This window comes from Lissotriton vulgaris, chromosome 6 (assembly GCF_964263255.1).
Source record: "Lissotriton vulgaris chromosome 6, aLisVul1.2, whole genome shotgun sequence".
Classification (NCBI taxonomy): domain Eukaryota; kingdom Metazoa; phylum Chordata; class Amphibia; order Caudata; family Salamandridae; genus Lissotriton; species Lissotriton vulgaris.
This window is the reverse complement of record NC_141694.1, coordinates 288232735-288246796: the sequence shown is the minus strand read 5'-3', so window position 1 is coordinate 288246796 and position 14062 is coordinate 288232735. Positions and strand designations below refer to the sequence as shown.

The 14062-nt window shown below is 50.3% G+C and overlaps 1 protein-coding gene across 1 annotated transcript in view; it reads right to left on the bottom strand.

The window, feature by feature from the left end:
* LOC147707147 (NBAS subunit of NRZ tethering complex-like) overlaps positions 1 to 14062 on the bottom strand; it is a 782701-nt gene that overhangs the window by 40330 nt on the left and 728309 nt on the right. Inside the window, exon 9 of the mRNA XM_086925629.1 lies at positions 4164 to 4292. Within this exon, the coding sequence (XP_086781755.1) occupies positions 4164 to 4292 (129 nt within the window). The remainder of the gene's footprint in view (positions 1 to 4163; positions 4293 to 14062) is intronic.

The window sequence follows — 14062 nt, the reverse complement described above, 5'->3', positions numbered from 1 at the left end:
CTTTAAAGTCAAAATACAGCCTGGTCACAGTCGCAAACTCTGCTCCTTGAAAGCAAGGATCTAGATGCCAAGATGTTTTCCAATTCGATGGACGTTGGGAAGCCACCCATCAAGGGCAGCTAGGGGACCCTTATCGAGACTGGTTGATCGCCTCCTATCAGATGGATCTGTCTTAGCTCCACTGTGTTTCAGGGAGCTGTACACTATTCTGCTTCTGTACAGGGACAGTATCTGAGGCATTTGATATTATTAGGCATCTGATTAGAAAGCTTCAGAAACATCTGGTTGTCATCACCATATATTAAAACCCAAGGCCCTAATCAGATCCCCAGTGGCTGCATGCAGATACAAAACAGAACAGGCAAAGGTGCCAGAGGACTGCAAAGCCCGGAGGTACTCCACAATTTATTGGAAGTTCCTTGGAAATCAATATAAACAGGATGATAGAGCGTGGCTAATCACCCGTAAGGGTGTCTAGACATTGAGGGTCTATGTACTTCTGGTGGGTTCAGTCGAACAGCCATGTCTTAAGTGCCTTTCGGAAATTCTAGGCGAGAGGTGGAGGCCCGAGGGTTAAGGGCGGCACGGGGGTAGGGTGATCCAAGGTTTAGCTGTGAGGTAGGAGAAGGAGCTTCCTCGACTGTTGCTTTGGCAGATGTAGGGGTGTGCACGAGGGAGGCAGAGTGCAGGTGTCTAGAGGGCTGGTGGAATTTCCATCAGTCGTTGAAGTATGGCCAGAAACATAGTGCACTGTTTGGGAACAGCCAGCCAGGAAGAACATGAACTAATACAGTGGTGGGCTTGATATGCCATGACCATGTCAAAAGCTGCAGAGAGGTTTAAAAGAAGTAGAACAGCAGGGAGGCCAAAATCTCTTATGCATCTTAAGTCATCCAAAATTGGCAATAACACTGGCATTGCAGTATGTCTGGGATAGAAACGTGCCTGGCAGAAGTTCAGAACTCCTGCTGATTCCAGAGAGCCAGCAACCCAGATGCTGCTTCATCATTTAACCCATCATCTGTAGAAAGGCCTGCGGCCTGTAATTCTAAAAGTAACAAGGATCAAGGTTTGCCTTTTCAAATGAAGCGTTGTGGTGCCTTTCTTCATAAAAAAAGGGCACATGGCTTTCTGGGAGTGACGCAATCATTATTTCCCTGAACGGGAAAATAATGTTGGGGGAACGTTCTTGGAGCATAGAGAAAAGACCAGGTTCATTTACATAAACTGACCGTACCTTAAACAAGGCAGTGGTGACGTTGTCTGAGGACACTGGGTAGCACGGTCACCTCTGGAGTAGGAGAACTCTTAGTATGAGAGGCAAAAGGGGCATCGGGATAATTTTTTGTAATGGCCTCATTTATTTGGACACTTTAGTTTGAAAGAACTAGGCCAGATCATTCCAGAGTTCCTGCGAAGGTTTGATCTTCCGTGAGCAGCAGGATGTAAAAGGGAAGGAGCGCAATAGTGAAAACTGAGTGCACGAGCCATTTTTAGACCCAGCTTGCTGCAAGATAAGCAAGGAGCGCTCGGGGCATACAGCCTGATTTTGTTAGTTCTTAACTGACTGTAGAGAGTGCACATAACTCAGAGTAAGCTTTCCTTCTTTTCCGTATTTGGCCTGCCTGATATGCAGCTACTCGAGCTTGAGTTCAGCAGTGAACTATAGGATGGGTAGATATTGAAAATATATAGTTGTGGGAGGTTTCCAATACAGCCTAGGGGGCAAACCTGTATCCAAATAACAGATACCGTAAATAAGCCCTTCGTTTTCAGCGGATTTAGAAATTTCTGAAATGCACTGAATAACATACCATAAAATTGGGGGTATTTGTAAACTGCACGTCCACTCAATAGGGCATTTTGGTGCTGAACAACACAAGTGTACTGTTACCCAATGCCATGATACTCATTTTATCGACTGTGGAATGGTGAAAAGCTGAGTAGACCCACGCACACAACAGCAAGGAACTCTTCAGCATCATCAAGGAGTTCGCCCAACCCACCAGCGAGTCTACCGTCATCCCTCCCTCACAAGACCTCTGCGACAAACTCAGCACCTTTTTCCACCACAAAATCAAGAGCATCTACGACAACTTCGACGAAAACAACCAACACACTGAACCCTCACCAACCACCCGACACCCGGAAACCAGCGATTGATCACCACCAAAGACACACTGAAGACAATGAAGTCACTCCACTCAAGGGCCCCCACAGACCCCTGCCCCCACCACATCTTCAACAGAGCCGCTGACACCATCGCACCCATGCTCTACCACACCATCAACCGCTCCCTGGCGACCGCCTCATTCCCCGACGACTGGAAACACACCGAGGTCAATCCCCTCCTGAAGAAACCCTCAGCGGACCCCACCGACCTCAAAAACTACAGACCCATCTCCCTGCTCCCTTTCCCAGCGAAAGTCATCGAGAAAGCCATCAACAGTCAACTCGCCACATTCATTGAAGAACACAACATCCTCGACTCCTCCCAATCCGGCTTCAGAAAAAACCACAGTACGGAAACCGCCCTCCTCGCCGCAACAGACGACATCCGCACCCTACTGGATAAACGAGAAACAGTAGCCCTCATCCTCCTAGACCTATCAGCGGCGTTCGACACAGTCTCCCACCGCACCCTAATACGCAGACTCTACGACGCAGGAATCCAGGACAAGGCCCTCGACTGGATCTGCTCATTCCTCTCCGGCAGGAAGCAACGGGTCAGACTCCCCCCTTTCCTCTCAGACCCCACACCTACCACCTGCGGAGTCCCCCAGGGCTCCTCCCTCAGCCCGACGCTCTTTAACGTCTACATGGCTCCACTTGCCCCCATCGTCAGAACCTACGGACTCAACATCGTGTCATACGCAGACGACACCCAGCTCATCCTCTCCCTATCCAACAAGCCCAACACCGCCAGACGCAACTTTCGAGACGGCATGGAAGCCGTCGCCAAATGGATGAAAAACAGCTGCCTACAACTAAACACCAACAAAACAGAAGTACTCATCATGGGCCCGAACCCCGACGCCTGGAGCGACACCTGGTGGCCCACCACCCTCGGAAACCCGCCAACCCCCACAGACCACGCACGCAACCTGGGAATCATCCTGGACTCTGAGCTCAAAATGGACCGCCAGATCAACTCTGTCTCATCTTCCTGCTTCCACACCCTCCGTCTCCTTCGTAAGACCTTCAAATGGATCCCCCTCGAACACCGAAAGACAGTCGCTCACGCCCTGGTCACCAGCAGACTCGACTACGGCAACGCACACTACGCCGGATTAAACAAAACCCTCATCCGCAAGCTACAGAACATCCAGAACGCCCTCCACGGCACCGGACCAGCATACCTGAACAGCCGGCTCAAATTCCACGCACCCCAAAGGACCCTACGATCAGCCCAGCTCTCCTACGCAGAGGTCCCCCGCACCAGAAAGACCAGATCAGGGGGCCGCTCCTTCTCCTTCCTCGCGGCCGAAGCATGGAACGCCCTTCCGCTCCACCTCAGACAGACAACATCGCTCCCCATCTTCGCAAGAAACCTCAAAACCTGGCTCTTCGACAGACCCCCTCCTTGATGGAATGGAACCTGCACCCCCCCCCTCCCTAGCGCCTTGAGACCCTTACGGGTGAGTATTTGCGCTTTAACAAACTCCTGATTGATTGATTGACTGAATCTATGACCTAAAAAAACAAACACACTCACCTGGAGTGGGCGCTTTAGTCCACTGAGGCAATACACCACTGATCCACCCTGCTGATCATCTGCGAGTTCCACAAACCCCTTAAAATCGACACATTTCTAATAGCCCCACGCTCAGCAGACCTTGGGAAAGACAGATGTTGGTCAACCCTTGGCATAGGTATTTTCCTTGGGGAAATAGACTGTAGGGAATTACCGGGTAGGTCATGTTGCGTCGAAAAACTCATATATATTTTGAATATTTGGACTCTAAACACTCAGAGTAACCATAGAAGGTGTGCAAACACCCGTGCAGCAAAATATTTAAGATACATGTACGATGATATTATGATACCTTTGAAGGACTTTCAACTCAAGCAACAAAATAATATATGATCCCAAAAGGCTATGATTCTGCAAGGTCAAAAAGTAAGTAATTTTAAATAGCATCAGAGGTTCAGTCTAACCATACCTTAGAAACAGCCTTTATTTGCTCCAGGGCCACAGCATGTAGGGCAACTTCTTGGTTTTCTACTAGCAACTTCAGGGCGGGTAGGAGGAGAGACTGGTTACACAGCAGCAAACTAACTTCCTTTATACACTAAAAAAAGTAAACAAAAAAAACCTGTGAGACCACAGCATTAAAAAGGGAGGGCATTTGGAGACATAAAATGCAGTCTTGATAACCCAACCTTTGGACTTGTAGCAAGGAGCGTTTGATTCTTGTTTTCCTATACAGGCTGAAATATCAACAACAAAATCTAAGCCCTCTGAAACAATATACAACTTTTTATGAACACCTACAAGCCAAGGTCCAGCGCTCCATACTTTTTTTTAAGAACTTTATTTATTCAATTTTATAACAAGTATAGTGTGGATGGGCACAATAAAGTTCAGCATATAATCAGTACATATGTTTTAATTTATAAATAACAGTGAACCATTGCATTTTCAACTTTTTTGTGTTTTACAGGTTCTACCTTAGTACTCTTGCAGGATTGATTTATTCCATATAGGCGCGGTTTCAGCTGTATTCAGGTACTACTCAGGTCACACGCACCACCTGACTCGCTGTCACTAGTACTAGTTTCGCTATGCAATTGAGTAGCTACCTACACAATTTTCTCCAACAACTAACTTCTTCCTCCCAACTCTCCATGCTTAAGTGGTGTAATGTTGGCTCATGTGTTTTCATTTGTGATGCAAGTTTTTAGAACTGAAAACAAAGGCAGTCAGTGTACGTTTAATTTAATAAAGTGCTAAAGAAATAGGGCCAAATTTGCTGCAAAAAGGGTAATTATAAGGGTTGGCTTTCTCTATTGGGCCTGGGAGTAGACGAGCCTCCAGAGGGTTGTATTCCGCAGGAGCTGTAAGGGCCGCTGGGTGGCCTGCGAGGACGTCCCTGAGCTGCAGGTAGCAGTAGAATGGAGTCTGTGGAGAGAGAATTCAGTTTTGAAGGGAAGCAAAGGATTGCAAGTGATCTCTCACCCACACAATACCCAATTTCGACACACCTAGTTTGTCCATGTACTTAAAGCCTTCCAGCTGGGACACCTCACCCAACCATCTAGCAGTACAGAGTGGGGTTTCCAGCATCACCCTGTGGCCCCAACCTATCCAGTGCGGTGTGGCCACCCCAGGTCTGGAGCACACACCCTGGTCACCTCCCGGAGGTACACTGGTATAGGCATCCCATATAACAGACCCATGAGTTTATCTGACCCCATCAGTGAGACTTTCATTCTGAAGGCCTGGTTTGCCCACCCTCCATGCACCCAGTCATTCACCACCAGTGTGTGTGCAGCCCAGTAGTCGAGATGAATGTCAGCCATGGACAGGCCACTGTGAAGTGTAGATCTGACATTCTAGGGGGGTTATGAAATGAAGAGCTTTAGCACGGATGGTGCTAAGCCAGTGGTTGAAAAAGAGAAAGGGAAATTCTGGAGGGCACACAATAGGCGTGGGATAATCATCATTTTCCTCCCCAGATTGAGTGGTATCTTGGTGCATCTATCAAGGTCTGTTTGAACTGCCAGGAGTCTGTGGCTAAGGCTCAACGTCAGTTCTGGCGCCCATGACATTTGGATCCCCAGGAAGCAAAATCTAAGGTGCCTTATCGGGAGGCTTGGGTGGCAACTCTCAGCTTCAGTGTCTCCCCGCAGAGGATCAGTAGAGATTTAGACCAATTCACCTTTAATTCTGACGTGCACCCAAAAGTGTCCCGAATGGAGAGAAGGCGGGGTCCAGTCTCTGCCAGACAGGCTATAAAGAGGGGAATATCATCTGCATGCAATGCTATCCTGTCCTCTAGAGCCACTCCCCAGAAAAGTCCCACACCAGGACCTCGCATCGCATCCTATCCAAGCTGCTACGGTTCAATGGCTAAGGCAAAGAGCAGCGGGTACAGTGGACAACCTTGCCTTGTGCCCCATCAGATTTGAAACCTGGGGGGCAACCGCTACATTTACTGTACCTGCACAGGTGGTTTGGCATTTAATACCTGCCTATAAGATTGGCATTGAGCACCAAAGCCCATTTTAGCCAGAATTTCCTATAACAAAGTCTAGTCCAACGAGTCAAAGGCCTTCTGAAAGTCAAGAAGCAGCAGGGTGGTGGTGCAATGCAACGTCCGGAAGCGACCCAGGGCAAGATGAACACCCCTGATTCAGTGTCTTGTGCCATGGCGATGGATAGTGGCACACTGATCTTGGTGGTCAGCCGGGTCAGGACATGGGTGAGCCGTCTGTCTAGCACTTTGGCGAATAGCTTAACCTGCACATTGTTGACGAGACAGATTTCAACAAAACCAGAATGGTGGCTTAGTCTATCTTTGTGGAAATGCCCTCATTTGATAGCTTTAAGGTACATAGTTAAGATAAGGGGTGTAATAATGGGGTGCACTTTATGGCAAAATTCTATCTGGAACCTGTCGGGCCCAGGGTTTTATCTGTATCGAGCACCGTTAGACCCTCGTGAATCTCTTCAATGGTCGGTGGTTGGTCCAGGTTTTCCCATTCTAAGGGGGTGAGTCTGGGCAGGGGAAAATCAACAATGCCTGGGGCATAGGTCTCCTGCTACAAGCGTTTCCACTCTGCATGTAGAAGGCCATAGTAATCGGCAAATGCAGAGAATATGTCAGGGCCTGTCAAGGTTCGGGTACCATCCGCCTTGACCATATTGGGTACCTCCCTAGACTAGAGTTCTTTAGTTGTGAGCCAGTGAAGAAGTTTGCCAGATTTTTAGCCCCACACATCTAGTTGAAGTCTCCCAGTGTCTACAGGCTTTGTCCAGGCATATCTGTCACAGCGTGCCCTATCCACTGTCAGGTGCTGGCCAAGGAATTCGGATAGGTTGCCTAGGTTTCAACATTCCAAGGATAGAATAGACCTTTTTAAGTGCGTCACTTAGGCCTGCTTCTCATGTGATCTGCCCCTAATATAGGCGGGCACATTACCATGCATAGTGGCCATGCAGCCCCTCTGCGTGTTCCTGATGAGTCTACTGTTACCTGGTTGACACTCAGGTAAGTCTTAAGTTGGGTCTGCAAGTTCCGAGTGAAAGTCCCATCTTGAAGAAACCAGGTTTTAAGATGCCACATCTGTTTCTCCACCTCCCTTGTTTGATCCGCCAACTGGAGCAGTAAATTGTAAAAAAAATTGTAAATTGATACTTGTATAGCGCACTACTCACCCGCAAGGGTCTCAAGGCGCCTGTACAAATACCGCTGTGGAACCCATCCTGGCTTTCCATGTGAGGCGTCCACTCCTGGGCACCCCCAAGGTGGAGGCAAGGCATCCTTAGCATTGTGGGGGCCGTTGTGGAGATTAAGCAAGCTATTGCCCAGAGTTGTAGAGTGAGACACTTATGATTGGAATAGGCACTGAGGCGAGAATTATCAGGTCCATGGAATTTTTGAGCCCAAGACCCGCCTGTAGGAGAGTAGGGTCTGCAATCCTATGATCACCCAGATTTTTTGCTTTTGTTTCACTGGTTTACGACTTACTCTGGCTGTGGGCCTGCCAATCAGACCCACAGCCTGGCTGTTCTCTTTCTAAATTACGAGATGTACCCTAGGTGCATTTACCAATTGGTACTGGGCCGCCTTATCAGACCCTGTAACCCAGGGCGTAGGTGTACCCAGGGCCGCCAGGGGCTGCAGCATGTATTATGCCACCCCTGGCTGGCCTCCTAAATCTGACACAACTGGCTGCATGACAGCTGGGGCAAAGTCGTGTAATCACCCTTTGCTTTAGATATAGTAGCCCTATATCTAACCCTCCAATGGACACCCGAGTCCCTATCAGTCACTCCTATGGCAGGCCTTGACAATCCTGAAGGCAGAGTGCATGGGCTCGTGTGAACTAAGCTCTGGCCCGAGCCGAGCCCGGTTGCAGCTTGCGGGATCAAGACCCAATGGCTGTTCCATGATAACGCGTACCATATCGGTAACTTCGGTGTCGCGTTATCAAGACATGTCGAGTAAGGTGTCATACGAATCGGGGTGCTGCCCTCTCACCAACCCTGGCGACGAGGTTAGCATTCCGCCCTTCTAGAGGGACACGACATGTACGTAACTGTGAACCCCGGTTAAAGTTAACGAAAGCCTCAGCTCCACAAAATGGATGCTGCCACCACAGACACAAGTCTGACCTCCTGCGGCTGGGAGTCCTTCCAGCGAGGAGCACTTGGACAAAGGGTTTCCTGTCGAGGGCGGTGTTCGCACCGTCCCAGACAGGGTTTGTGTATTCTGGGTAGGTAGGGCTTTTGCGAGAAGGTGACTGCGGAGTGGCACCCCGGTGCTCACTACGCATCTGCCGGTTAGAACCAGTTCCAGGGGCGACAGCCCTGGCCTGGGGAAAGTCCGGCAGGGGAGAGGGGTGTAACTACCCCCCTTCCTGGTCCCACCCTTAGGGCAGGACCTAGTCATGTACCCACCCCTTTCTTTAGGATAAAGGCCGGAGCGGGGACCCTTCCAAATTAGATCATCTTTGAATCAAGAATACTTTCTACGAAAGGACTTCAAGACTCTTCTTAAGATTTCTCCCTTGTGGCTAAGGAGTAGTCACCCTGCATCAGCGGGCACCATCTAAGAATTCTGCGGTTTGCTGTAAGTCCTTCCTCAAGGAATCCGACGGCCCAGCTCGACGAGAATCGGCTTCCCTGGCACCTCTGACCTCTACCCACGTCATCAGTTCAGCTGTGATCTGTGGGTGCGACGAGACCTCGAGGGACCGGCCATCATCAGAACCTGCACGCTCTTAAAACCAGCACGACCATCGAGGTAACTCTCTGGTGAGTGCTCTGGGGTCCGAGAAGCCCCGACCCTGAGCCGCTCCAGCCCCGAAGTGCAGTCCCCCAGCATCTCCACGATCTGCGTGGGGCCCTTCTGCTCGCTGCTCAGCACGTTGTCTGGTCACTTGCCGCTGGCTTGTGCCCTTCTGTGACGACGACCAAGAATCAACACTGCCGGTCTGGATGCTCCAGACTGACCCTTGCTTCCACCTTTCCGAGAAGCACCCCGGACCCTCCTGGTCCACTCAAGACGCCGACAGCGACATCCGTCGTGGGACAGCTCGCACCTCCACCGTGGTCGCCGACAACGCCTCCTGGTCCGTGAGACTGCAGAGCCTAGCGTCGCCCACTCACCTGGTCGAGGTGACGGCCAACTGGTGCCTTCCTGGTACCCTCTGACTACTGGCTAGTAGTACGAACTTGGTCCCCTCTGCTTTCAGGTTTTCATCAATCTCCGATCCAGGCTTGGATCCCAACGAACTATTCCTCACTGGTCGCCGGCCAGCAACTCCTTTTCTTCCGGCTCCTGGCTCGTCAGCGAAGACCCCGACGCCTGTAAGACTTGCAGCCGCAGCCCTCGTGGCTAGGTAACTCGGCATTTCAGTGCCTGCATAGCCTCCTTACTCTAGGGTCCCGAGTCCCTCGCTTCCGACTTGCCTTAAACCTTTCCGTGTCCTCGGACACTTGTCTTTAAACTGTGCACTTGAAGTATTTGCTAAAAGAGATTTGGTTTGTGCTTAGTACCCTGTCCTCATAAAGAGTACAGGGCTGTTGTGATTCTTAATAAATATACTGTTTATTTTCATAACACTTGTGTGGTGTCCTTTCACTGGGTGTTCAAGGGGTACATGTGTGGTAAACAGCTGGCTTAACGCGCCCTCTCGAGTCTTTAGCCTTAGACTGCTCGTATCCACGCTACTAGGATAGCTGGTCTATAGGTTGACTTACAACCAAACACCATAAGGGTCGTTGGAACGATACATAGCGGTCGCTAGAATAGCGAACGTTGCATATCGGGCCAACTTCTCACATTGGTGAGCAGCGGTTGGGATTTGAGCTTGCTGTTGTTTTACCACACGTATCCTAAGAATATCTTGTTGAAAGATCGCACAAGTACTGTTAGTACATATAACTAAAGCTTAGAATACTCTGAGTTCTACTGAACCAGCTGTTGTAGCTCCTCAAGGCTTAGCACACCTTGGCTACAACTCTTAGCAAGGGAAAAGTAGGAAAACACATAGTATAGGTAGGTGCATCACTTACACCACACTAGAAACAGTATGTCGGGCCAAGGAGGAAACCCTGAGTCTCCCCTTGTGTCAGTTGACCCTCCACAGGTCATCCCTTCAGGATATACTGTGCTGAGCTTCAAGGAGTTAAGACGATTGTGTCACTCCCGGAAGATTCAGCAGGGGTCTAACCCCACAACGTCCTTTCTGATTGGTCTCTTGGAGACTTATGATGCCAGGAGAGCTGAGAAACTTCGTAGCTCTTCTAATCCAGAAGGAGACATGCCTCCCCTTGAGGGAACCCGAGACGATCCTGACCTCATTCATCTCGCAACCGAGAACGAGGATGTGGAGGAGGATGAGGATGAGGATCTCTCTGGGGACGAGGCAGATAAGGGACAGGTAGAAGTCGGCAGACTAAGCAGGTCCAACTTAAGCAAACATGATAGCGGTACTGGGGGACCCCTGGGGCCACTATCAGGTCAGCTTAACATGGGGAATGGACGAGCCAGATCTCTATCAAGAGGCTCTGGCAGATCCCTTCATACCAACGGCTCTCACAACTCTTCTCAAAGAGGGATGACGTCCCCTCAGAGGAGAGTGTACGAAGCGAAGGAAAGGGCAGCTAATCTGCGGATCGAAAGGGAAGAACTTGCCCTGGCCAAGGAAAAGCTTGCTTTTGCTAGAGAGCAACAGTTAAGTGGGGCAGTCCCCACTGGTGGCAGCAATGTACCTAGTAATAGGGAAAAGAGTTTCGATACGAAACACCTTGGGAAGATAGTGCCCCCCTTTAAACAAGGGGACGACATCCACAAATGGATTACTGCTTTGGAGAGGGCCTGCACTGTGCAAGGCGTTCCCCAGAGTCAGTGGGCAGCTATCTTGTGGCTCTCCTTTGAAGGTAAAGGAAGAGACAAGCTCCTCACCACAAGGGTAGAGGACGCTAACAATTACCAAGTCTTGAAGAATACACTCGTTGAAGGGTTCGGCCTAACCACTGAGCAGTACAGGGTGCTGTTCAGGGATACCCAGAAAACGCAGTCTCAAGATTGGTCTGATTTTGTCGATTGTGCCACTAAGGCTTTTGAGGGCTGGTTGCTGGGCAGTAAGGTTACTGATTACAAAGGATTGTATAATTTGATGATGAGAGAACAAATTTTAAACAATTGTCAGAACCAGTTGTTGCATCAGCATCTTGTCGACTCGGATCTGACCTCTCCTCAAGAATTGGGGCAGAAGGCAGACAAATGGGTTCGTACGAGAGTTAAACAGAACCAGGGCCAGAATCAAGGTGGTCAGAAGAAAGCAGACCAAAAGGGTAAAGATTCTAAGGGGGAACAAAATGACCAGAAGTCTTCGACAGGTCCCCAACAACCCAAAGAGGGTGGGGGTCAGGCTCCCCAAAAGAAGAAAGAAGGCCAATCCAAACGATGGTGCCAGTACTGTAAAAGTAAGTCTCACTGGTTTAGTGAGTGCACCAAGAAAGGAGGAGGGCAGACTCCTGCCACTGCAGCCCCTAAGGCACCTGTGCCCCCTAGTACAGTCAGCAGTGGTAGTGCGCCTCCCAAGGGTTTAGTAGGGTTAACCCTGGGTTCTGAGGGGCGTGACAACTTAGTTGGCACACTCACTCAGGCTGTCCTTGTCAGTACAGGGGACGTAGACGTGTCCCCTGACGTAAGCCCCAATACGTTGGGCAAATACAGACAAACGCCTTTTATCAATGGAAAGATGGCTCAGGCCTATAGGGACACTTGTGCCAGCGTCACCATGGTGACGCCTAACTTTGTGGACCCTGGACAGATCATGCCAGGTACAGAATTCCTGGTGACCAATGCAAGCAATGTCACTACCAATCACAGTATGGCAATTGTAGCTTTCTCCTGGGGAGGGGTAACTGGCCAAAAGAAGGTTGTAGTTAGTCCAGACCTCCCAGTGGATTGTTTGTTGGGCAATGATTTGGAGTCGTCACAATGGTCAGAAGTGGAGCACCGGACTCACATGGAAATGTTAGGTTTGCCAGCACATGTGTTCGCTGTGACTAGGTCACAGGTCAGGAAATGCCCCACTGAACAGGTGCTGGATCCTGGAACAACGGACCAGACACCTCCCAAGAAAAAGAGCAGTAGGGTAAAGGCTGCGCCTTCCCCCTTGCCCCAGGTCGAGGATCAAGTCTCAGAGGAGGCTGACCTACAGGAATTGAGGGAAACTGAGCCGAGAGAGTTCGAACTTGATCAAGTTGAATTCTTGGGCTCAGGGGGACCCTCAAGGGAAGACCTGGGGAAGGACCAGTTAGACTGCCCTTCTCTTGAACCCCTCAGACAGCAGGCTGCTGCTGAGGCTGCTGGGAACGCCACAGGTACCCACAAGGTATACTGGGAAGATGGACTCCTGTACACTGAGTCGAGAGACCCCAAGCCTGGCATGACCAGGAGGCTGGTCGTCCCCTTGTCTCAGCGTGGTTTCCTACTTACCTTGGCCCACGAGATTCCCTTAGCAGGTCACTTAGGCCAGACGAAAACGTGGGACAGGCTTGTCTCGCACTTTCACTGGCCTCACATGAACGAAGATACCAAGGAGTTTTGCCGCTCCTGTGTCACTTGCCAAGCCAGTGGTAAGTCAGGTGGCACGACAAAGGCCCCCCTTATACCAATGCCTGTGGTGGGGGTGCCCTTTGAACGGGTAGGGATCGACATCGTCGGTCCCATGGAACCACCGACAGCATCAGGGCACAAGTTTATACTGGTGGTAGTGGATCATGCCACTAGGTATCCTGAAGCTATTCCCCTTAGGACCACTACAGCACCTGTTGTGGCAAGAGCCCTAGTTGGAGTATTCTCCAGAGTGGGCTTCCCTAAGGAGGTCGTCTCCGACAGAGGTGCAAACTTCATGTCGAGCTACTTAACTGCTATGTGGAAGGAATGTGGTGTCAACTACAAGTTCACTACACCCTATCACCCACAATGCAATGGGCTTGTTGAGAGATTCAACAGGACCCTAAAAGGGATGATTCATGGACTACCGGAAAAGCTTCGGCGTAGATGGGACGTCCTGATCCCCTGCCTCTTGTTCGCCTACAGAGAAGTCCCACAGAAGGGGGTTGGCTACAGCCCTTTTGAACTTTTGTACGGGCATCCTGTAAGAGGACCCCTGTGTTTGGTGAAGGAAGGATGGGAGAGACCTCTCAAAAAGCCTGCAGCCAACATAGTGGACTATGTGCTCGGCCTCCGCTCGCGGATGGCTGAATACATGGAAAAGGCATCCGAAAACCTTAAGGCCAGCCAAGAACTCCAAAAAGCTTGGCATGACCAAAAGGCTGTCTTGACTGTTTATCAGCCCGGACAGAAGGTGTGGGTGTTGGAGCCAGTGGCCCCAGCAGCACTCAAGGACAAATGGTCCGGGCCCCACACCATCCTGGAGAAAAAGGGAGAGGTCACCTACCTGGTCGACCTGGGAACTCCCCGGAGCCCCCACAGGGTGCTTCATGTCAACAGGCTAAAAGCATATGTCGACAGGAAGGACATGAGTTTGCTCATGGCCATAGATGAGGGACAGGAGGAGGAGAGTGACCCTCTCCCCGACCTGCTCTCTCAGAATCCTGACGATGGCTCGGTAGATGGTGTTGTCTTTTGCGGCAGCCTCTCCGAACATCAACAGAGCGACTGTAAACAGGTTCTTCAGTCGTTCCGACATCTGTTCTCTCTGACACCCAGTCAGACCGATTGGTGCACCCATGAGGTCGACACTGGTGACAGCTTGCCCGTAAAGAGTAAAATCTACAGGCAGCCTGATCACGTCAGAGACTGCATCAAAAGTGAAGTGCAGAAAATGTTGGAGCTGGGAGTCATTGAAC